This window comes from Nelusetta ayraudi, unplaced genomic scaffold (assembly GCF_046127955.1).
Source record: "Nelusetta ayraudi isolate G7.1 ecotype Tasmania unplaced genomic scaffold, CSIRO-AGI_Nayr_v1 ptg000135l, whole genome shotgun sequence".
NCBI lineage: Eukaryota > Metazoa > Chordata > Actinopteri > Tetraodontiformes > Monacanthidae > Nelusetta > Nelusetta ayraudi.
This window is the reverse complement of record NW_027466185.1, coordinates 17308993-17332461: the sequence shown is the minus strand read 5'-3', so window position 1 is coordinate 17332461 and position 23469 is coordinate 17308993. Positions and strand designations below refer to the sequence as shown.

The window sequence follows — 23469 nt, the reverse complement described above, 5'->3', positions numbered from 1 at the left end:
CGTGTTGTTAAGCTTTAACGGTGACGTCTCCCCCAGAAATCGCTGTTGTGTGCTGCGGAAGCCCCCCCCCCGCCACAGGAACAGACCCGGGCTGAACCCGGGCGCCCGCGCCCACGTCTGCGTGCGACCTCGACAGCAGGTGCTTACCGGATGAGAGCAGGATGACAGCCTGCAGCAGGGCCACCTCGGATTCATCCAAATCAAAGGACGACAGCGACACGCCCAGATCAAAGATGGCGTCCGAGACCACGCCCAGCCCGCCGTTCTTCAGCTGCCCCCGCGTGACCGCCATCTCGCCGTTCAGCGTCAGCGTCTCGCTCTCGGGGTCGTAGCGCACGGCGGCTCGCAGCGACATGATCTCCATGCAGCAGCCTTTCAGCAGGATGATCTGATCTTCGCAAGGCAGCTGCGTTGTGGGGAGAGGCGGAGGGAACAATCACAGTCGGTAAGTCAAGTGGAAAGCGGGTGCTTTTTTTTTTAATGGTTGGGGAAAAAAAATCAGAATTGTTTAAATAAAGCAAGAAAAAAACAAAAACAGAAAAAAACCCCAACACAAGTGAGGATTGTCATCCTGAATATCAACACCGTGGTCCCAACAAGGCAAAATCTGACTGTAACAGATTTAAAATGAGCTGTGATAAAACTTTGTACATATCTAGATAGATAGATAGATAGATAGATAGATAGATAGTATAAAGAGAAAGAAAAGTATGGAATAAAAATAAAAATAATAATAATATATATAGATAGATAAGTGTATATATATATATGTATATAAATGTATATATATATATATATATATATGTATATATATATATATATATAAATATATACATATATAAATGTATGTATATATATATATATATATATATGTATATATATATATATATATATATATCTATATATCTATATATACATATATAAAATATACATTGCAGTTGCAAATCTGAATTGCAAGAAAAATGAGTAAAGCAGTGATTCACACACACATACCTCACAAAACATAGGCAGTTTTTTGGCAAAGTCCACCACTCGGGTTATGGCAGGGGTGATAATTTTTGTAAACTGACTGAAGGCTTCTATATCCACTTTGTTTCCTTCAGGTGCACTGACCATGGACGCTTGACCAATTTCCTCGGGCTGCAACGACAAGGAGGGAGAGCAGAGGCTGAAAAACACGCAAACAAACAAAACAAAAAAAAACCCTAGAACACGTCTGCTTATAATTCTCGTGATATTTTTTTTAAAAGCAAATAATCGGTATGGGGGCATAAAAATAAAAGAGACTTTTTCTACTTTAGCTGTGACATTTTTGCTTTGGCAAAGCAAAAAAAACAAAACAAAACAAAACAAAACACCGACAGCGATTTGGCAAATAGCGCAGACGGTCTAACGTGAACAAGTCAAAATCTTACCTTAGCTTCTTTCACCCCCACTGCACTCTGGTCAGAAGTATAGAATAAATTACATGTTATTTCATTAAGAAGCATTGCTTCCTCGACCTGTTGGATAATCAACAGGAATTGTGAACTTTCAATGGGAGAAGCCGTGCCACGTCAACTAAAAAAATCAAATAGAAGCTCAAAATGTTAGAAGTGAAGGCAGATGAGAGAGTGCAGCGAGAGAAAATCACAGGCCAGGGCGGAAAATCACAGCTTGGGTTTCTGTGGTGGGATCGGCTGTTGTTGTATATTCAGGTTTCTTACCATATGCTTTCACAACATATTTATTCATTTATTTATTTGCACACACAAAGCTAAAATCAAACAAATACATGTACGTATATCACACATATGTATATATGTACATACAGTATATGTATATGTTCATGTTTGTATTTCTATATTATGGAATATATAAGTGTCAGAATTCCACATATGTACAGTATGTACAATATGTTTATATACACACAAATATATGTATGTATATATATATATATAGATACATATAAAGATGATTGGAATTTTTTTAGATTAAAAAAATATTTTTTTTTACATTTTCCAATTTATATATTATATATATAATTTATATATTATATTAATTTATAATACATACAAATATGTATGTTTTCTTGAATAATAAAAACGTAATTTTTCTGTGTGGGAACGAGCGTTTATGAGCGTCCCAATCACACCACAGAAAGCCAGGACATCGCGACAACAAGGCAGAAATATTGAATTTGAACAGAGAGAAGTTGAGATAAGACTTTAAAAGGACAAAAAAAAAAAAATCAAATTAGTCCAAAAAACATGATATCCAAACACAGAGGGAAACGGGTGAGTGTGTGGGGGGGAGACCCCCTGGAGGGTTACTAGACACACAGAGAGAGAGAGAGAGAGAGAGAGAGAGAGAGAGAGAGAGAGAGGAAAGTTGGGCGGAAGAACGAGAGGCTGAGAAATGAGAGGCAGGTGACAACGACGAGGACGGAGGGCGAGGAAGCGGAAAGGAAAGGAAAGGAAAGGAAAGGAAAGGAAAGGTTGGGCTCTAAACTAACGGCTGCCGCTGCGCTGGGGGGACACACACTGTTTGTCCATTGTGCCGCTAACTCTCCCCCACTCTACAAGGAGATACACACACACACACACACACACACACACACAGGCAACAACAAAAAAACATAATCACATGGACATCACAGCAGAAGACGTGGTTGGTTGGTTGGTTGGTTGGTTTGTTGGGGGCAAAAGTTGCGGAGGCGCGGGGCGGGGGGGTTTGTTGGTGGTTGGGGGGAGTTAAGGCTAAGACAGAGGTAATCGATACAATGAGCGTGTTGGGGCGGATCAAGAGGGGCGGGTGGGTGGGTGGGGGGAATCGGGGGAGGGGAGGGGGTCGGCGGGCTCACCAGGAACTTGCGCTTCTGCTTCCAGTGGTTGCCCTGTGCGTTGGTGGCCGTGTGGGCCTGGGTCACCATGCGGATGAGCTGCCACTCCTCCTGGCTGGGCTCCACCCGCTCCCACGCCGTCTTCTGCTGCTCCTCCCGCCGCCGCCGCTCACGGTTCTCCTCGATCAGCTTCCGCTTGGCCAGCCTCTTGTTGTTGTCCAGCACCACTGGAGGGAGCGGGAGGGGGAGAGAAAGGGGGTCGTGGAGGAGGAAGAAGAGGAGGAGGAGAAAGAGACGGAAAATGGAAGGTTGCGGAGCACAGGTGTACATGTAAATTTATTGCAATGTGTTACAATTTTTAAAAAAGATGTAAAAAAAAAAATCTGTATGTTTACAAGGCTTAGGAGCGAAGAAGGAGAATGTGACACTCGCCAATTTGTTTGGTCTGGAGACACAAATCTGTTCAGTTTATAATTCTACTACCTTAAAAAATAATTTATTAATTTGTAATTAATTGAGTATGTTAAAATCAGGACAGGACCAGATGAGCAAAAACAAACCCAAAGCATATTTACAGCCGCAGAAATACTAGTTTGCGTGCTGGTTTTCTGTTAATTCTTTGCATTTTTTACATTTGACATTTTTTGTTGCCATCTTTTGAATTAGATTTCTGTTTTTCTTTCTTTAAAAAAAAAAAAAAAAAAAAAAAATTCGATAAAAATATTTTTAAAAAACATGTTGTTATATACAGCCAATAAGACAAACTGAGAATTCTGGATGGTGTGTATGTGGGTAAAAGTTGAACATCACAAATGCACCAGGGGACGAACGAAGCAACAGGCTTTGCATGGGTCACTGAGCTGGAGAAAAGGGGTGTGGGGGCTGGGGGGTGGGGCAAAGGGGGTTGCTGCCGATGATGACAGCTCATTTAATTGGATTGCATTTGAGCACTTTGACGGCCATGGAGAGAAAACTTATGAGTTCCAGTATACAGCAGTCGGAGCAGTGGGAAGCCGTCAACCTTATTATTACTCTCCATCCTCCAATTTTGGAAGCGTTTTAGATTTTGCAAAATGGCTTTCCTACCCAAGTATGAAGACTAGATCACATCTGATTTTGAACTTTATGAATTTGAATTTAAAAGAAGGGCAATAGTAGCAGGTGTTTTGGTTTGTATCAACTACTCTTAACTTAAACTTAACTCAAAGTAATTTGGATGGCGGTTGAGGTCGGACGAACCCTGTATTACCGAGAGGTTTAAATCTGGTTTCTCAACTGGTGGGTCAAGACCCAAAAGTGGGTTGCGGAGCTGTTTTGATTCAGTTGCGGCTTCATTGGCCGTCCTCAACCCCCTCCCTCCCCACACTTTTCTTTTTTTAGTAAAAAAAAAAAATAATAATAAAAAAAAAATATATATATATATATGTATATATATATATATGTATATATATATATATATATATATATATATATATATATATATATATATATATATATATATATATGTATATATATATATATGTATATATATATATATATATATATATATATATATATATATGTATATATATATATATATATATATATATATATATATATACATATATATATATATATACATATGTATATTTGTTGAGAAAATGTTGGGGACAGATAATTCAATTATATAATTTTGATCATTTGTTTGCTAGACATAGATAGAAAGTGGCATTTTTATTTTTATGGAATAAATTTGGGTGGTGTGGAATAAATTTGGGTCGCGAAGTCATTGTAAGGAAAAAAAAAAAATGTGGGTCCCGAGACTCCACAAGTGTTTTAAATCACTACGAGCTGCTGCTGCTGCTGCTGGAGGGTTTACTTTTTAAAAACAACCAAAAACAAGCAAGAGAAAACACAGCCACTTACAGTCGGTCGCCATTCCCACCGCAATGCACTTCTTGAATCGACATTCCTGGCACTGGTTTCGCGTCACTCGGTCGATGATGCATTTCCCCTCGTACTTACAAGCGTAGGTGGGGTTCAGGTTCTTCTGGATGGTCCGCCTGAAGAACCCCTGCGAGCAGACGGCCGCAATGCTCAAGAAAAAAACCCAAGGAGGTGAAAGCGCAGGCGAGACGAGCCGCAGACGGCGTTACCTTGCAACCTTCGCACGTAATGCAGCGATAGTGGTAACCCGTGGCTTTGTCCCCGCACACTACACATAGCTCGTCCTTATCCAGGTAGCTTGGAATGTACCCTGGAACACAAACAAACAACAAAAGACGGAAAAAAATGTAATATATTTTGTTGACTCGTTACAGAACCGACAGACTTTTTAATTCCAAACAAAAACAAGCCAGAATTCAGTGATGTAAGAAAGAGCAAAAGTAGAACGGGCCCAGTCACGGAACATCGTGTGCTCACACTTGGGAGATTTAAAAGTAGGCTAATGAAATATTAGGTGGACACCTAATATTGATTAGCCGATAAGCCGCCGCGGAAAGCGCTGTTCGCTTCCACTTAACTCGGTGACGTAACACCTGTCCCAATTTTTTGGGATTCGGATTAATGAGCTGCCCACTCTAGTCCTCCTCCTCCTCCTCCGGGCCCAAACACACTGATCAATAGATTTTTTTTTCTATGAAGATAACAATAAATTGCCACGCATCAGCCAACTGTCGCCACACCATCAATCAATAACCAAGCCCTCCCTTCTCCACCCTCCCCAAGCCCTGCCTCGAAGCAGGAACAACAGGTCCCAGTGTGTCAGTCATCACCATCACATTATGCCTCGGACTTCTTTATCGGAACTTAATGTGGAAATACCATTGGTTTCTGGAACTGCTGAATGAATTAGCCAACAGGCGTTCAATCAAGACAGCATCACCTTATCAAGACCAGACCGAAGCTCGAAACTAAATCTAAAAACGAGGACGAAGAACTAGAGCCTGTACCTCTCTTGTGCGCCCCCTGCATCCACTGCAGGTGCGAGATGTCGCTTTTGATGTCGGTAAAATACTCGGGCTGGTGGTGGTAATGTCCGAGGGGCATCTCCATGCCGCAGTACTCGTTCTTAAAGACGGGCGGGCCGGCGGAGTACGAGCAGGAGTAGTGCTGGCTGGGTGGGGGCGGCCAGGCGGGCTCCATGCAGGGCGGGTGGTGCAGCCGCTGGGGTTCGCAGTGGCCATAGACGGGGCCCTCGCTCGCGTACATGCAGTGCTCCCCACCGCCCGGCACGCCGTAGCCCCCCATGCCCATGTGGGGCATCTCGTACACGTCCGGAATGCAGTAGTTCATGGCGGTAGTTCAAAAGAGAAACGAAAGAAAAAGCCCAGAAAAACGAATCCGTCCTCAGAACAAGTCCAGTGACGTCGACTCCAAAAATACAACTCGGTGCCGAAAGGAGAGAGGCCGCAAGTATGAGACAGTTGGCAGTCTCCAGGTCCTTGGGTGGGGGGGGTGGGAGCCAAAAAAAGAAAAGAGGAGGGACCAGGCAAACGCTAACGCTTTGCTCACCAAATCCCGCCAACCTCAGAGCCATGGCACCGCCGCCCCACCACCCCCACCCGCCACCACCTGGTCGAATTGGGTAGCAGAGATTTATGACGACGCAGAGCTACTAATCTTACACTCGGCAAATCCTCACAAGTGTCACAGGCAGTGGACGCCGTGCCCCAGGGTTAAGACCACAGGTCTCGCGCTATGGGCTCACTTGTGGGTTACGCCTCAAAAAGCCTAGGGAATACTGCAACCGAGTAAACGTGAGGTAATTCTCTTAAGCACAGCATCTGAACCCGAAAACCCCCCACCTCTGACTTGGGCCTTGTTAACGTGTTTACTATCCCTTTGTAACGGATATGGTAAACATGGCAAACAAAGTCCCATAAAAAGCTCACTCAGGTCTCATGCCACTTGGATAGTCCTGCCATCCATTCAGAGAATGATGCCGCACTGAGAAGATTCCTGCACGTAATCTAAGAACAAGAGGAGGTGGCTGATATTCACAAGACACAAAACACACAAAAATGTATGAAGAAAATGATATCTTTATATTTATAACTGCAGCATTCTCGACCTTCCTGCAAACCTGCAAAGAAACTTTTGCCTGAGTTTTTCTCTTCCCGGCAGACAATGGGAAGAGCTGTCGCTATAGCCAAATCAATAACACTAGGCAAGACACGCGAGTGACACACGCTCAGTGACGCATTGCGTGATCTGTTTCGGATAATAGTCCCATTATCCTGTACAGTCGCGACACACTCAGCCATATTGATCAGGTTTTTCTGTTCAATAAGGATCGGATCAGCCTTCTGGCATTGCACTCAGACTTTGGGCAAACAACCTGTCGGAGCCAAATCCAAAATTTTGCCGCCAACCCCCCCCCACCCTCACCCCATGTCGGCCAATAACGGAGTAGAGACTTTGACAATCACTTTAATGACTATTTTAAGACATTCTTCTATTATTAAGTAAATTATCTTACAACCTCATCAGCATATAACTTAATATGTCATCCAGTCTTTAAATTGGCTAGTGTTTCATGAGCACCTGAAGAATAAATTTAATAAAGTTGCTTGCAGAGTCTACAGCGTTTTTCTTTTTAATGAAAAATAAGTGAGAAAAAAAAAATATTGCCTGTGGAAAAAGTCTATTAAACCATTTCGGTCCCTAAATTCAGATAAAATGTCTCAGGCTTGGCTTTGTGGTTTAGAGCCAATTTTGGTCATAGAATATATATGCACATATTGTTGAAGCTTGATCACACAGACGCCAGTGATCTCCTTAAGATTACGAAACAGTACAACATGGGACGGTTGTGGGTCACTGGATCACTGAGGTAAGCCAGAAAGGCGTCGACATGTGATTGCGTGCACACATGGCGCCGTCTGCGCCACAAAAAAAGATGCGTGCAGTTTTGGCTCTGAAATCCCTGCTGCTTGCACTCGTCTGAACTCTGGGCCCGCACGACTCGCATCACAAAGGCCCCCGATCAATATGAGGATTATGACGACGCGTCGTACAGGCATGATGAGCCTGAAGGGCTCCATCGAACTTTGCTCAGTTGAGGGGGGTTGAGGGGCACAAATTGGCAATTGGAATTCAACCCACCGAGTATGTGAAGAAAAAGGTTTCCCGACTGAACAGTTCATTGAAGTGTTCATTTCATTGAATGATGAAAAACTACATCTAATTAAACAGAACCCACACAGTTGTTTCGTGGTCGTGAACGTAGGGATGCTGGAAACAACTGTATTGCAGGAAGTCACGAGAGAGCATTGGTTATCAGTAGGGATGCACCGATTTTTCTTTTTTTTTTAATTTGCAGACAATCTGTTAACTGTAGCAAATATCCTTCATGACTGATCTGTGTAATGTATGATCTACATTTTTTCAAAAATAAATTATTCATTCATTCACTCATTCATTCATACTATATCGGCACCGATACCAGTATTGGAATCAATACCGGGGTTGAGTACCCTATTTGTACTGATAAAATAGGTGCCAATATCACTACACGGATACCAGTTGTATATGTATGTATACACAACTTGGTTAAATTTGTGTTTGTACTGCAGTGAAACTTCTGACAGCCACCTTGTTCAAGAAAGACGTGCTGAGGAATGTTAACAGAACGCTACAGAATGTGTAATGCTTTATGAAGTACTTGGTATTGGTATTAGTAAGTACTGAGATGCAAGTACTCATACTTGTACGCTACTCATTCTGTAGTTTAAGTGGTATGGGTGCATCCCTAGTTGCCAGTTTAGCATTAGTTAATATTGTAAAAACTTATTTTTTGAATAAATGTTCATATTTGTTGACGTTCCAGTCAATGAGAGGAAAAGCTCCATGCAAGCAGGGTTGTTTTTTTTCTATGTATATTTTTTTCTTTGCTTCATTTTAACACACCTAGGTGTGAGCTGTAGGAGCAACTGACTTCCTGTACACTTCATGCAGAAGCATCCATACAACACTCAATGCTCCATCTTCACTTTTTCACAGTTTCTCACAGCTTAGCCTTCAACTAAAACCAATGCTTTGCCGCAAATGATTGACGGGGGGGGACAAAAACAAAGCGACCAAAGGTGGTCTCAAAGGACGGACAACAGTACCAGTGCCCTTTGTGGCGTCATGCAGGGGCAGATTTTCCAGAGCTGTGTGTTTTAGGCACATACTTTCGACAAAAGTAAAGTCAGTGTGGCAGAATGAGAGGCCAAGGGTTAGAGACAAAGAAAACACCACCTTGGTGTCGATTGGTGGTTGGCTGTCCTTCCATCCATCCATCCATCCATCCATCCATCCATCCATCCATCCATCCATCCATCCAAGACACATTCTGCCCTTCAGGTGCCATGCAGTGTTGGTGTCGAGGATACAGTATACATCCGGAACAAGTTGCAATTTATCACGAGGCCACAACGAGACAAATGAGCATCCGCAGTGAAATGCTCACACCTGCGGCCAATTCTGAGTTGGCCTAAAGTGCACGTCTGTGGGAGGAATAAGATAAGATAAGATAAGATAAACCTTTATTCGTCCCACGACGGGGAAATTTAGGTGTTACAACAGCAAAGAAGATAGGGCAAACAAGAGTAAAGTGAACAGAGCATATAAAAATAACCTAAAATAGTGCAAAACAGTATAAAGTAAAAAAGTTAATAAACAAGAGCCTATAAAAATTGAAATACTAAGTGAAATGAGCATGTCTTACAAAAACTTATGTACAGAATTAAGTAAATTTGGGTAAATTACAAAAACCAGTGATACAGAGAAAAACAGTGAAAAATATGCACAGCTGAAGTAATTATTGCACGTTATAAATAGATGGAGGGGTTATTGCACTTAGTCCGGTTTGGTGAGGTTATTGGTGTTGATTATAGAGTCTGACCACTGCAGGAAGAAAGGACCTGCAGTAGGTATCTCTCTGTGAGACACCGCGGGTGAAGAAGTCTGTCACTGAACAAGCTTTCCAGTGTTGTTAGGGTCCCCTGCAGGGGGTGGGACTTGTTGTCCATCAGAGAAGATAGCTTAGCTATCATCCTCCTGTCAGCCACCACCTCCACAGGGTCCAGCGGGCAGCCCAGGACAGAGCTGGCCTTCTTCACCAGCTTGTTCAGTCTCTTCCTGTCAGCAGCAGAGATGCTGCTTCCCCAGCAGACTACTCCAAAGAAGATGGCTGATGCCACCACAGAGTCAAAGAAGGACTTAAGAAGAGCCCCCTCCACACCAAAAGACCCGAGTCTCCTGAGCAGAAAGAGTCTGCTTTGTCCCTTCTTGTAGAGTGCAGTAGAGTTGAGTGACCAGTCCAGTTTATTGTTCAAGTGGACACCCAGGTACTTGTAAGATTCCACAATCTCAATGTCCGTTCCCTGGATGTTTACCGGTGTGGGGGAGGGGGGGAGCTTGCGTCTTTTGAAATCCACCACCAGCTCCTTGGTCTTTCCTGCGTTGAGCTGGATAAAGCGAACAAAAACGATTTTGTTGATTTTCTTGCATGAACCCAGCGTTATGAAACAATTGGATCGCTGCAGTTCCATAAAGGGAAGAAACAACAAAAGGAATGAATGTCAATGGTGCTACTCAGGTTTCAAACTTCGCATTTGTCAATAATTAGTCATTATCTTTTATCATTTGAGCTCTAATCTTAATCTTTTGTTCTCACGACAGTGGAATATGTCTAAACCTGGTTCAAAAAGCGATTTAGACATATCATCGCGCTCAAGTTAAACTGACAAATCTGACAAGCGGCTGGCTGGCTAATCGCATTAGTTGTGGAGCTGAAGATGATCTGCATGACAGATATCGGTCTTTGTGTGTCTTACGCGATGGCGAAGGCACGCATGCACCCCCCCACCACACACACACACGCAGGCACTGGGACTGGAAAGGGTCCCTGTAAGGTGCTTAGCGAGGTTCTGTGAGATGATTGAGGAAGAGACGAGCGCACCGCCAATGTAGAAACGTGGGGAAAACGTGATTGGCTTCCAGCAGTAGGACGACGTTGCGTGACGTAACATGATCAAGGACTTCATTTGCTTCTTCTCCCATCACACCAATTGACGACCACACCTGCATTTATTTAACTCACGCTAGCGGCTCTATCTATTTTACATCTGCGCGACCAAAATTTTAAAGAGGGAATTTGGTTGATTTCTTTTACTTAGACAGTTATTTGGTTGTTTTGGTTGTTGAATAATTTTAAAATATTTCTAGTATTTTAATGGTACATTTTTAAAACAAACAATGCAAGAAATATGTACTGTGATTAAAACAATTGGTGCAATGAACTCACAAGATCATTTGTAATGAATTCTATTTGGATCAACTCACTGACATACAGTGAAATAAAGTCAAACCAACTGATCTAAATCCAATCCTTTCATTTTATCCTGAGTTCAGATTACATTGTTAGATCTGGAAACTCATAAACATATTTACAGACAAATTTGGTTTGTTTTACACTATCTGATTTGGTCATTTAACGTCTCATCCTGTCTAACGTGCCTTGGTTTCTCAGAAACGCAGACCCTAATAGCATTTAGAGCTTTTCTGAGCTGAGCTCATTTTTTCCTTCTGTCTTACTTCCAGGAATGGCCTAAAATCTGACATTGTTAATTTATATCTCCGGTGACTTGATCAGAGGTCAATGACTGACAGATGCAGGTGAGTTGAGACGGTGAGACTTAATCCTCTGAGTTCACCAAATCTCAATAGGACCAACATTTTGCATTCTGTGGTTGGTTTTTAATCCGTGACAAGACGGTACGTCTGATTGGTGATGCCATCTCAACTCTTTGTTCTGCCTTTGTATAGAGTTATGCTAAAAAATACACAAACCCATTTCTAAAGGTTATATAAACAGACAGTCACCACTCCTACAGTACAAATGTGTATTCACATGTGTACATTCAACGAGCATTCACCTTCAACAGATTTACCTGAATGTGAATGCAGATGGCACAGGTGGTATAGAAATAAAGCACAAGATGTAATGATGATGTCATTTTCGGTCTCCCGTCTCATTCCAGTTCCTGTCACTCACACAACACTGATTCACGCGCAACTCTGATTAGCTTCTGAGCCACCTTCGAAATTGAATGTTTCTTTATCCAATGACTATTAGGGAAGATGTAAAGAATAAGTGATACCACTTAGTAATAAATGGAGAAATTTAGTATTATGGTCATAGATAGAGCTCTGGTAAAACCCATTAATGTGTTCATAAATTGGGAACCCTCACTGTCATTTTTCAACTAGGGCAGACTGGGGCGTAAATCCATCCAACTCATCCGTCTCTTTTTGGATTTATTCTCCGTATCACTATATAACGTTGCGTCATTCTTTTTCTAGAACAGTGACAATAAAATCTGAAACTGAAATGAATCCATCCATCCATCCATGGTGTCATTCAGTTATGGCTGCACATACATAAAGATTCTAAAACAACGACAATGAAAATATACTGTGTGTAACATTTAATAAAAATACAACTACGACTGAATATCGGGTATTAATAGTTAAAAGCCAAACTGACAAATAGTTGTTACGTTACAGTGTTACAATTACAAAGACGGTAATTGACGGTAACAGACGGTAAGTACGGTGCGATATCAACCTGAACTTCATTACTCTCAACATTTCAAACGGTTGCATCTACTATCAAAATCCAACAACTACTAGACAAACAAACAACATCATAAAAAAAAGAAACCTTCCACCAAATAACAGCCAAATGATATAATCTGTTCCAGTGAAGCAGCTTACTGTTGGCTTAACACTGAACTAATGTGAAAAGCACTAAAGTGTGAGTGTGTGACAATTAGATGTGATCAACAGCTTGTCAGCGGGAGGACCATTGAGGTAAATCTGCTTTTCAAAGAGTCTTGATACCAGTTTAACTTTTGGATGAGGTGATGCCCTCGCCACGGACTAATCTTGTTTGGAGTTTCTTAGCACGCGCTCGACAAACTAGACAGAGTTTATCGCCCGTCAATAGTGCCACAATCTGTTGTCTGAGGGTTGATGCCCTGCTGACAAAGTAAGCTTTTATTTTTCCCCTCATCTGTCTGAAAGCCTCTGGCGCTTTTTGTCTTATTTAATCCAAGCAATGGAATAAACTGTAGACCTCAAAAAAACAATTGACAAAGAAACAAAGAAGACAAATCCTTAGATATTCTTCTATTAAAAATAGTACCATTGTGCTCCACAAATAACTGCAAATAACAATGAATAAATAACGGTTCTGAGAGCAATTAAGATCTATGTCAACTTTTAAAGGAGTTTTTGTTCTCTCTGAAGGCGACTCGTAAACAGGGGAGCAACTGTTCCGAGTTGTAACAAATGCCCCTAAACAATCTTAAGGTAAGCAGATTGTTGGTGACAAGCTAGCGTGTCGTGAGCAGCGACCATCGGTGGCAGTCGGGGTCGCTGGCAATCCAAAATAGCATGAGACACTCGCAACCAAACCGCAAGCGTGCAAAGTCGATTAGGAAATGGGCTCAGTAACACTCGGACAATCCGTCATCGGTAAGCACACCTGAAAATGGCCGCGTTCTCATTTTGAACGATCGACGCATTGCTCGTTTGACGCAGAAACATAGAAACAATTGTCGTAAAATAAAATTTATCTCTTTTACACCAGCACAGTGTTGGCAGTTTGACGTTTTAATTTACATGTAACTGTTGTTTACACCACAGCACCACATATTTTGCACAGTGAGCCAGTCTGAGGTACGCAAATATTGATAAGCACCCAACTGCACTATTTGATATACTGAAACAAGATAACATGTTTTGGGGAAAAATATCCAACAATAATCCTGGAAGTCATCCAAACTTTTTTTTTCCTTCCAAATAATAAAAAAATATTTTCTCTTCAGAGTTTTTCCACACATCACTTCCATAACAATGAGAACAACTCGAGTATTTTTCTACTTACCAAAAGTTTCCTTTTTATCAGTTTCATTTCCTCTTTAAGCTTGACTTCATATTAAAATATAATTTCCTGAAGTCTGTCCGGAAGAACCACTTGTGTCCAGAAAAAGATTTAAGTAGCTGACATAAAAAAAACCACTCACCCACACACACACACACACACACAGACACACAGACACACACAGACACACAGACACACACACCACAAAACAAACAATTCTCTAAAGAAATAATGAAATTCAGTCCTTCTTGTTATTTAAAGTCTTTCTTTCCCCTTCAGGCAGGAAGATAATTTGCCCGTGGAAGGCACCTCGGCACAGTGGACCAGCAGAGGACTTTTCCTCGCATATATTCCCCTCACTTGATTGATTACTTTAGGACTTGGGGGTTCAAAGCCGGTCAAGAATTTTTGACATGACGCCCTGAGCCGGGTGTCCCCGGCTACACTGCGTTACCTGAGGAGGACACATTAGTTGGTGAACTTTTCTGCTTAAGGTTGAGGGTAAGCCCTGGGGAACAACAGAAAGATCCCATGGGCAAAGGTTGAAGTTTGAGAGGATTATCTGGCACTCTGGACTTTCAGGAACCCATTTCAATACAGCTTCATTTTCTTTTGGTTTATTCCACGCAAGGATCCTTTTCTCTTAAAGATCATGGAATTATTTGTTTGAAATCTCCCAACTGTGCTTTTTTGTCTTTTGCAGCACTGGGTGCGGTGAACATGTACATTCCAAGTACAAAGCAAGTCGTTGTACCTTAAAACCAGTGCAGACTCATCAGGGGGATTTAGCTGGTTGAAGTAAAGACACGTCGCTTGAGGATCCTGTCAGAGACACTCACAAAGTGCCTTGTCGAGACAAGAATGTCTCTCGGAATCCCATTTTTTCCGCGGTCTGAATGACTCACGCTGCAAAGCCAGACTTTGGACAATGAACAGTGAGAGAGTTACGCATTCTGTTGCAAACTGGAGGCTTCAGAGGCATATTTTTGGATCACAGTGGTGATGACCTCACCTCGGAGTCAGCTTATGTAACCCTTGTTGGCGTGGCAAACTACTCTGGTTCTGGACCCTTTGAGTGAAACCATCATTTCAAAGCACTTGTTACAAAATATTTAACCAAGACCATTCAGTATTGCATGAGATTTTAGAATGCATGTAGCTGTTTTGGAGTTGGACAAATGCAAGGAATTCCACTCAATGGACACCAACAGTGACCATGAATTCCAAACTACAAAAAAAAACAACCCCAAACCCAAAAAGCCATTTGAATGAAAATACTGCAGAACGCAAATCCAGTAGACCTGTGTGCGACATCGCAGCAAAACGGTGACAACGGCCTGATTATTATTATTTTTTGGCCAAAATTTCCATTTTAGTCACCCACCCAGGAATGTGTTGATGCGGGTGTGCAGAAGAATGTAAATGCAGCTGTATGTTGCTGTGTGTGGACTTTCTCAGCGAGACACAATGTGCTGCTTGTCGCAAGTCATCTCAGATGCAACACTAAAAAACACAGAAAGAAATACAATTTAGGAACATTTGTAACGAGAACTTTTCACTGTCTCGCAATCTTGTGCTTGAATGACACACATGGCATCAGTTTGATACGTGTGATTCAACATCGTTTTCAGTCACACTGGATTGAAAATGACCCGGAAAAAAATACTTATTTCGAGGGGGAAATGCTACTTTGGCTCATTGAAAACTGTGCTGTTCAGCAGTGGTCAGCACGGTCACCTAACAGCATTAAAAGCTGAGTGTGTAATATTTGGAGATTTTGAAGACCATCAAGTGGATGGATTGCAGCGTCTTTCACTCTCCCTCCCCATCCTGAGGCTTGCCAGTTAACTACGGTGGCCTGTGCACCCAAACCTGGATACCGATACCTCATCCACCTTCTTGTTCACTGGTTTATTTTGAGTGCAAGTGTTTGCCCTTGCTTTATGTATGTGTGTATGTGTGTGTGTGTATATATATATGTATATATATATGTATATATATATGTATATATATATATATATATATATATATATACATATATATATATATGTATATATATATATATATATATATATATATATATATATATATATATATATATATGTATATATATATATATATATATATATATATATATTTATATATATATATATATATGTAGACACACGGGAACCATTCTAAAGGTAGAATAAACAAATGACTTTTATTGTACTGCGAGCATACACTTTTATTAATGTATTTATGGGCAGTATATGAAGTTTTTGTATGAAGTATGAAATCACAAACCAAGTAAAATATGACCCAATGGACCTTTAAGGTTGTGGGTTTGATTTCTGGTCTTGCGGATGTTCTGTGTGGAGTTTTACATGTTCTCTCTGTTTGTGTTTGGTTGCTCTCCGGTAACTCCGGCTCCCTCATTCCTTCAGCTCTTTTTCCACACTCTCTCCATCCGTCCAGACTGTTGACCCTGAGTGACCCTGAGTTGTCTCTGCTTCCTCTAAGCCTCAGCTCTCCAAATGGGTCCCTCCCAGCCTGTTGCATTGTGCCTTGTTGCGGTCACCCCTCAGTAAAACTATGAAAAAAAGAAAATTATATATATATGTATATATATATATATATATATATATATATATATATATATATATATATATATATATATATATACATATATATAAAGATCAATGAGAAGAGAGCGAGGAAAGAAAAGGCGACCGTGACAGTGTGAATGTGATCAAGCGTGATCTCTGCTCGCATGGTCATGGACAAACGGCAGCTGCGTGCCGAGCCGAGTGTGAAGCCTGCAGTGAGGTCATCACGCAGTGACAATGGCCCAGCTGACACGCAGGATGACGAGCACTGTGAAAGAGTCCCGCAGCCAAAATTCCACAGCTGTTGATTAATCGACCGTTTCCACCGATCCAACAACACTTGGCTGATTTTTTTTTCTTCTTTTTTATGAGCATTTGACCAGCAGATTTCCACACAGTGTGACGCAACACCATCACAATGAATTTATGAGCCGGGATAAAAGCGAAGCAGAGCTGCTTCAAAGATGAAGGCCGAGATGTGGGATGTTGTGTGCAGGTGAGCCCTGCACGGAAAACTTCTCGGATGAGTTTCAGAGACGTGTTTTTGTTTTTTAAAATGAGCAAGTGTTTTACCCAGTATATACATATATGTATATATATATACACACACACATATGTATGTATATATATATATATATATATATATATACACACACACACACACACACACACACACACACACACACACACACATACTGAGCATACCTGTATATATATTCCTCTTTGTAAAAATACACAACAACTTAAATTCAAACAGGAGAACAAGAAAATGTGAACATGATTCATTGAGAAAAAGGTGGTGATGGAGCAGCATGAGTGGACCACAGTGCTGTGTGGACACTGAAACTAGCTGGCTCCTCATTATGAAATACTAATGGCAGTTAAAAAAAATCCACAGATTTCAATCTCCATTTTTGATTTTTTATATGTGATTTGTTTTGTCCTGCTGTCTGGCTTCAAACTCTGGCATCAAGATTTTCTAAAACCTTATTTTCCAATTTCCCCTCTGCATGACATCATAGCTGGCATCAAGAAAAAAAAAAAAAGTCACAATTTTGCATGGATAGAATAGGAAGTTCAGAGTCTTCAGTGATGCGTTATAGAAATATAGAAAAAGACACAAAGCATGAAAGAGAAATAAGTTCTTCCCAAAAAAGCCACAATCTTAGCGACACGCTGCCTTTTCAGATGACAACAGAGTCAGCAAAGTCATCCAGAAAAGTCATTCACAGCCATTCACTCAAGCTTGAAGGAGAAAAAACCAGCAGGCAGAAGGTCCAGTTTAGGTTTTATTCAGCGAGAGGCCCGGCGTTGGTGTTGAGAGCTCCCCACCACTCAGCCAGACTGACAGAGAGAGAGGTGAAGCTGTGCGCAAAGGGAAGGGAGTGAATATTACCATTCTGAATGGCCTCATCTTTCCAGCGGGGGGAGCATTTTTCTGACGGCTCTAAAATAAGACGGAAGAGGCACTTTTTTAAAACAGGTGAGAGACACAGAGCCAACGCCCGCTCCGCTTTCCCCACCTCACACATTGGGGAGGAAAATATTCGGAGACGGACGTCATCAGTTACATTACAGCGGCTGCAGGTTGTCAAATTTGGCCCGCAATGTAATTATATTTTGGCAATATTAAATGATTCTTTGAGCTGGCCGACTGGTATTATACAGCACATGTACTGCTAACACTACAAATCCCAGAATGCTGTGCTGGTATTCTGGCAGACTATATAATAATATGGTTTGGATGTGAGTAATGAAATAAATACATACTTCATGAGTTCAGCTTTGCTTTACTGAGTTAAGTCTTCATTAAAGAATTGATCATTTAAAGCAGATTACATGGACTGCTTCATTAAATTATACAGAACAATTTGGATAAAACTGCCCTGGTGAAATTTGTAAAAAACATATAATAAATAAGTTGGATAAAAAAAACAAACATTTAATCTATAAACTATCAATTCATTATTGACAATCAGTCTACTTTGCTTTAACAGGTTAACATAGATATAGACCAGACATGGCCAAACATGGCCTGGGGACCATAAGCCGCCTGTCAAGTTTTTTAACCCGGCCCGCTGAACTTCAAGAAATGATATTAATAGTTAGTAAGTAATTAAATGGCTGTATTTGATATTTTTTCAGTGTTTTAAGAGTCATCAATAAATATCTGCTTTATTTGGTAGGAAACATTAAAACAACTTTGTTAATTGTTCATTGTGTGTGTGTGTGTGTGTGTGTGTGTGTGTGTGTGTGTGAGTGTGTGTGTGAGACACTTGAGTACAATCAACAGAGGTCTTACCTGACATACTGGTGGGCTTTAAGGCCAAGACATCCTCAGAGCCTCCTCAGACATCTGGGTATCTACCAAGCTGCACACACAAGCAACACACACGTGTCAGTCAGTCAAGCCTGATCATCAAACCTCAACAACTGTAATGACATTTCAGAAGACAGAGCGTCTCTTGATTAGTTACACGCGACAAAATGTCACAGCTCGCTCCGTGCAGCGGGCGGATCAGTGAGTGAACGCTTGCTTCTGTGTAGGCTGGCACCTTGTGGTCAAACACGGTACTGTATGTACTCTCCAGTTTTATTCAAGTAACACTAAAATAAAAATGGAGAGTTTTAATCAAGTAATACTTGAGAGAACATGTGATTGGTTCTCTTATTGAAGCCGATTTCCAATTCTAATCCAACTATCTTTAACTTTTGTGACACAAAACAAAAAAACAAACAAACCCAACAAGCTCTAAACAAAATCTGTGAATCAACCCTTTGTGCTTCCTCTTTGTTTATATATATACCTCCTTGTATTTTCTAAGAAAGAAAATGTGAAATGTGTCATTGTATTCAGTTCCTTTGCAGCGAGAGGGCATCCACTCTCAACTGCAGGCGTGTTTACCCTGAGGAGCATTGACATGACAGTGGTCAGTGTAGCAGTTTAGCAGAAGTTGGGTGAACAGTCATTTAGTTTGTATTCAGAGTTATAGAATTATGAATAGCATTCAGATGTTCTGGGTCCTAACATCTCCAGATAGTAATGAGTTTAAGGTGGCTTAGTATCGTCAACTTAAATGTCAAACGTGCTGCTTACAATTTCACAGAAAAAGACAGAAGCCCTTCAGAATAACAAGGGAGAAGCTGTAGTTCAAAAGTTCAAAGAAGAACAGAGTAATTACTTCATTGTGTAGTTTAACAACCTGTTCTACTGTGCATATGACAATAAATCTTTTTGGAACTTTTTGAACTGATATTAACGCAAAACAAGACAAATTTAACAATGAACTGTCGGCCTGTCTGGCAGTCAACTGTACAGTGCACGTCACCGAGTGTTGATAGGGAGCATTTTAGGACATCAGGACGTCCACTGAACCATTTCATTCTGGATGTGGTGGGGGCCAGCTGTCTAAGTGCATTGTGTGCCAGTCTAATTGCCATTTCTCCACATTAGAGTGCCAAATAAACAGAGTGACAATAATGGACCTCCACCACCGCAGGCATAGATTATCTGTTTTGAGGCAAAGCGAACGGTTTCCCATTAGCTTTTACTGTTTGCTCCATTTGATTAACTGTCTGCTTTAGAGAGAGAGGAATGTTGGCTCAACTGCAACACATCTTCTTCCCTTCACTTTGTAGACACTTGAAACAGCCGTCCTGCCATGGTAAAGGCAACCAGGATGAATGAATGAATGAATGAATGAATGAATGAATCCAGATTAGTTCACGCACAGTCTGTGTTCTCATGTCACTGAAGTCTGCAAAAACAGAGTTTCTGATAATTTATTATATTATTATACATTATACTATAAAATAAACTAAACAAAAATAAATCAGGTCAGGTTAAAGGTTATCGTCTTATCGCTAACACAGGGAAACATCATTAGCTGCATTTCCTTCACCCCTAGAATTGAACAAAACCTAAATATTGCAAGAAAAAACTGGTGATAGAAACACCTGAACTTGGAAAAACCTCTCAAATACGGCTAAAAGGTTTTGACGCTCTCATGAGGTGGTTTTTCAGACATATCCATATAGAGGTCTCTTCTTCTTATTCCTCTTCGTCCCCTTGGGAACATAGGGCGGCAACCATGGATCTCCACCTCACTCTCCTATGAGGTGGCTCACCAAAACACGTCATCCATCTGCTGCTGCTCCGCTACCTCCCTCTGTCAAATCTTACAACCCATTGGGGTCCGCCAGTCAAAAGGTTTACCCACCTCTTCCCTGGATTCATCAGTAGGGTCGGGCACCGAGCATTGAGTGGAACTGGAACCAATATTCTGATTCTCCCAGAATTGTTCAAATCTTTTGTGTTTTGATGATTAGCTAATTTTGATGCCTTGCCCACCGACCGGAAGAAGAAGTGTGTGCATGGGCGTAGAAAGTGTGCGGCAGTTTTCAAAAATGTGGCGAAAGATGCGACTGTTCAGTGCACAACGCACAAACGGCATTTCTCGTGCAAAGGCGGGTGCACGACCAGTGTGGTAAAAGACCTTTGAGGTCACGGTGCCGAAATAACTGCTGCTAATCTGGAGCGGATTGTTCAGAGTTTTTTTTTTTTTTTTTTTTTTTTTTAAACGTTTTTTTATATTGTTTGTTTGTCACACAAAACGGAATCAGCCTGAGCAATCGGAACAATGTCCAACCCTCATCAGACAAGGCCTGCTGTGGACCACTAAGACCTCAGGTGCGAGGATATCTGCAAATCTCTGGGTCACTTTGTGGAGACACAGGACGGCAAAACAGAGAAAAGAGCCTCCAAGTTTTGGCACCACCAATTTCAACTGCAGTGAAAACTACAGCAGATAGTTAAGTAAGAAGCCCTTGAGCCATTTTGTTTCAAGGCGAACTCCCTGCATCGTCTCTTCATCCCATTGTGAGTCAGCCTTGCATGACCCAACATCTCTTACATAAACTGACCGTCTCCTCCAGACTCTCACCCCGCACAACCCTCCCTGTTGCTGATCAGTCACAGACACTGGCAAAAAGAGACAGAATAATGCCCAACACAACACACAACAGACTATTTGGTTGTCTTCCTATGTATACAGAAGTGTTGGGGTAAAAATGCATTAAAAACAAAACAAAACACATTAACGTGTTAATGTTGTACTCCTGCAGCACAACAGCCCTGCAGGGCTGCAGATCATTAACATGTGTCTGCAGGTAATAGGTAAGTGCTCATGAATCCAGACAGTGGTCAATAAAGTTAAGGAAGAGACAGCGGTCACTCAAACAGCACACTCTGAGTGCTGAGTGTTTGAGAAGAGTGAATGGTTAAACGAAGGGGACTCTTCTTCCTCCTCCAACACATCCGTTTGCAGGGGACTCTCTCCGAGTTTGTCCTTTTCCTGTCCAGGTGCCAGTTGCTCCTCCTTCTTCCTCATCTATCACACTCTCAGGGTGTCAACTGCTTCTATTGGCCGCATCATAAGGTGGGGTCAGAAGAGGACAACCAGAGGGGTTAAGTCTGAAGCACGACTCCTCCCTGCAATTCATCCCATATAAACTCCATATGGGGCCAGGGTCTTCATTCTCCTTCATTTGTATGTAAGGTTTTTCTTTTCTTTTCTTTTCTTTTGTCAGTTGATTGCACACACATATGACTGACCCTGACATCACCCACACAACCCACTGGTCACGATGTATGTTCTCTTTCCGACGATTCAGATTCTCTGTAAACTCAAGCGACGGTTGTCATGTCGTGAAAATCCCAGTAGATGAGCAGTTTGCAAAAATTCTGGCACCGGCCCGTTTCAGCCTTGGGTTCAATAACATTACGGCTCCAGGAATATTTATTTCTTTGGTCATTAAGTTACAATCCCTTCATGGCTAATTGTATGAGCTGATGACAGCTAGCCAAAGCCTAATCCAATCACCTGTCTGTCGCTGGGGGCTGAGAGCGATATGAACACTTTTATTGTCTTATAAAATACCGCAATGACATTACAAACGTTAATCTTGATTTAACGATGCAACAGACCTGGCTTGACGCGGACAATTCTTTAATAGCAAAAATTCACACACACACGCACACACACACACACACACACACACACACACACACACACACACACACACACACACACACACACACACACACACAGCAGTCTGTTTTAAGCCAGCAACCTACAAAAAGAATTTTGGCCCCCCCATCAGTTCACAACATGAAATGTTTTGCAGGCCAAATTAAGTAAAATCACAATCAACCCTTCATTGCTTTAAACCCTTTGTGTCTGCATGGCATCTTATTATCCACCGAGACAAGAGGAACAAAGGGAACCAGCAGGGACTCCGAGCTTAGCCACACTAGCCGCAATAAACAGCTTGATGGAAAAAATAACATTGTGAGATGAGCCTCAAGAGGACACAGCCTGGGGTTGGCTAGATACTGACTGGCCCCTAATGACGAGTGAGCTGCACTTTCCCTCATTAGCGGCTTTTGCAGAACAAATAAACTGATCTAGGTTTGTGTCTTTCAGTCAGTGTGTCTGAGTTCAGACAAGGATCCTGAGTAGCTGCGTTTCCATGACAGTTTTTCACTTAATAAAAGCAATATTTACTAAATTTTGACAAAGTACAATTGCGATTTGCAGGTGTTTCCACTGAATGGTGTGAAGCGCATAAGCCGAAATTCTCATAAAATCTTGTCCCGTGAGACCCCACTTTGAGGAGGATGGAGGTACAACATTTCTTGTATAAATTTGCATTTTGATGTTGTTTGCTCTCAAGAATGGTTGATAATGGTTGTTCCTCTTTGATTACATGTAAAAAATATTCAGTCTCCTCCTCCGTCCAAACATAACACAGCATTTTGACTTTAAGTGAACTGGTCACGTGACCCGTACGTCACGTCCGCTGACGCATAAGGGCTAAAAAAGTGTTTCCATGACATTTTTGTGAGATACCTCTATATGGATATGTCTGAAAAACCACCTCATGAGAGCGTTACAACATTTTGCGATATTTGAGAGGTTTTTCGAAGTTTGGTTGTTTCCATCACCAGTTCTTTAATTGCGAAGTTTAGCGAAGGTTTTGCATAATTCTAAGGGTCATGGAAAAGCAGCTTTTGTCCTACCTTGACATGTTTCATCAGAGCTTCTGCCTTCCTCAGAAGTGTCACTTGGTGGCGTGTGTGA

General features: G+C 41.5%; 1 protein-coding gene across 8 annotated transcripts in view; it reads right to left on the bottom strand.

Annotated features, from left to right (window-relative positions):
- The window catches only part of thrb (thyroid hormone receptor beta), a 93744-nt gene that overhangs the window by 6463 nt on the left and 63812 nt on the right, over positions 1-23469 (bottom strand). For 3 of the 8 annotated variants that reach the window (XM_076051544.1, XM_076051546.1, XM_076051545.1), the window contains exons 3-11: positions 18630-18699; positions 17724-17774; positions 4957-5057; positions 4727-4874; positions 2843-3048; positions 2495-2557; positions 1416-1502; positions 994-1140; positions 148-406 (exon numbers count right to left, since the gene is read on the bottom strand). In XM_076051544.1, the coding sequence (XP_075907659.1) occupies positions 148-406; positions 994-1140; positions 1416-1502; positions 2495-2557; positions 2843-3048; positions 4727-4874; positions 4957-5057; positions 17724-17774; positions 18630-18636 (1069 nt within the window). In that variant the 5' untranslated portion in view covers positions 18637-18699. Of the gene's footprint in view, positions 1-147; positions 407-993; positions 1141-1415; positions 1503-2494; positions 2558-2842; positions 3049-4726; positions 4875-4956; positions 5058-5754; positions 6175-17723; positions 17775-18629; positions 18700-23469 lie in introns of those variants that run through there. The other 5 variants (XM_076051548.1, XM_076051549.1, XM_076051541.1 and 2 more) reach the window with 5 other exon arrangements.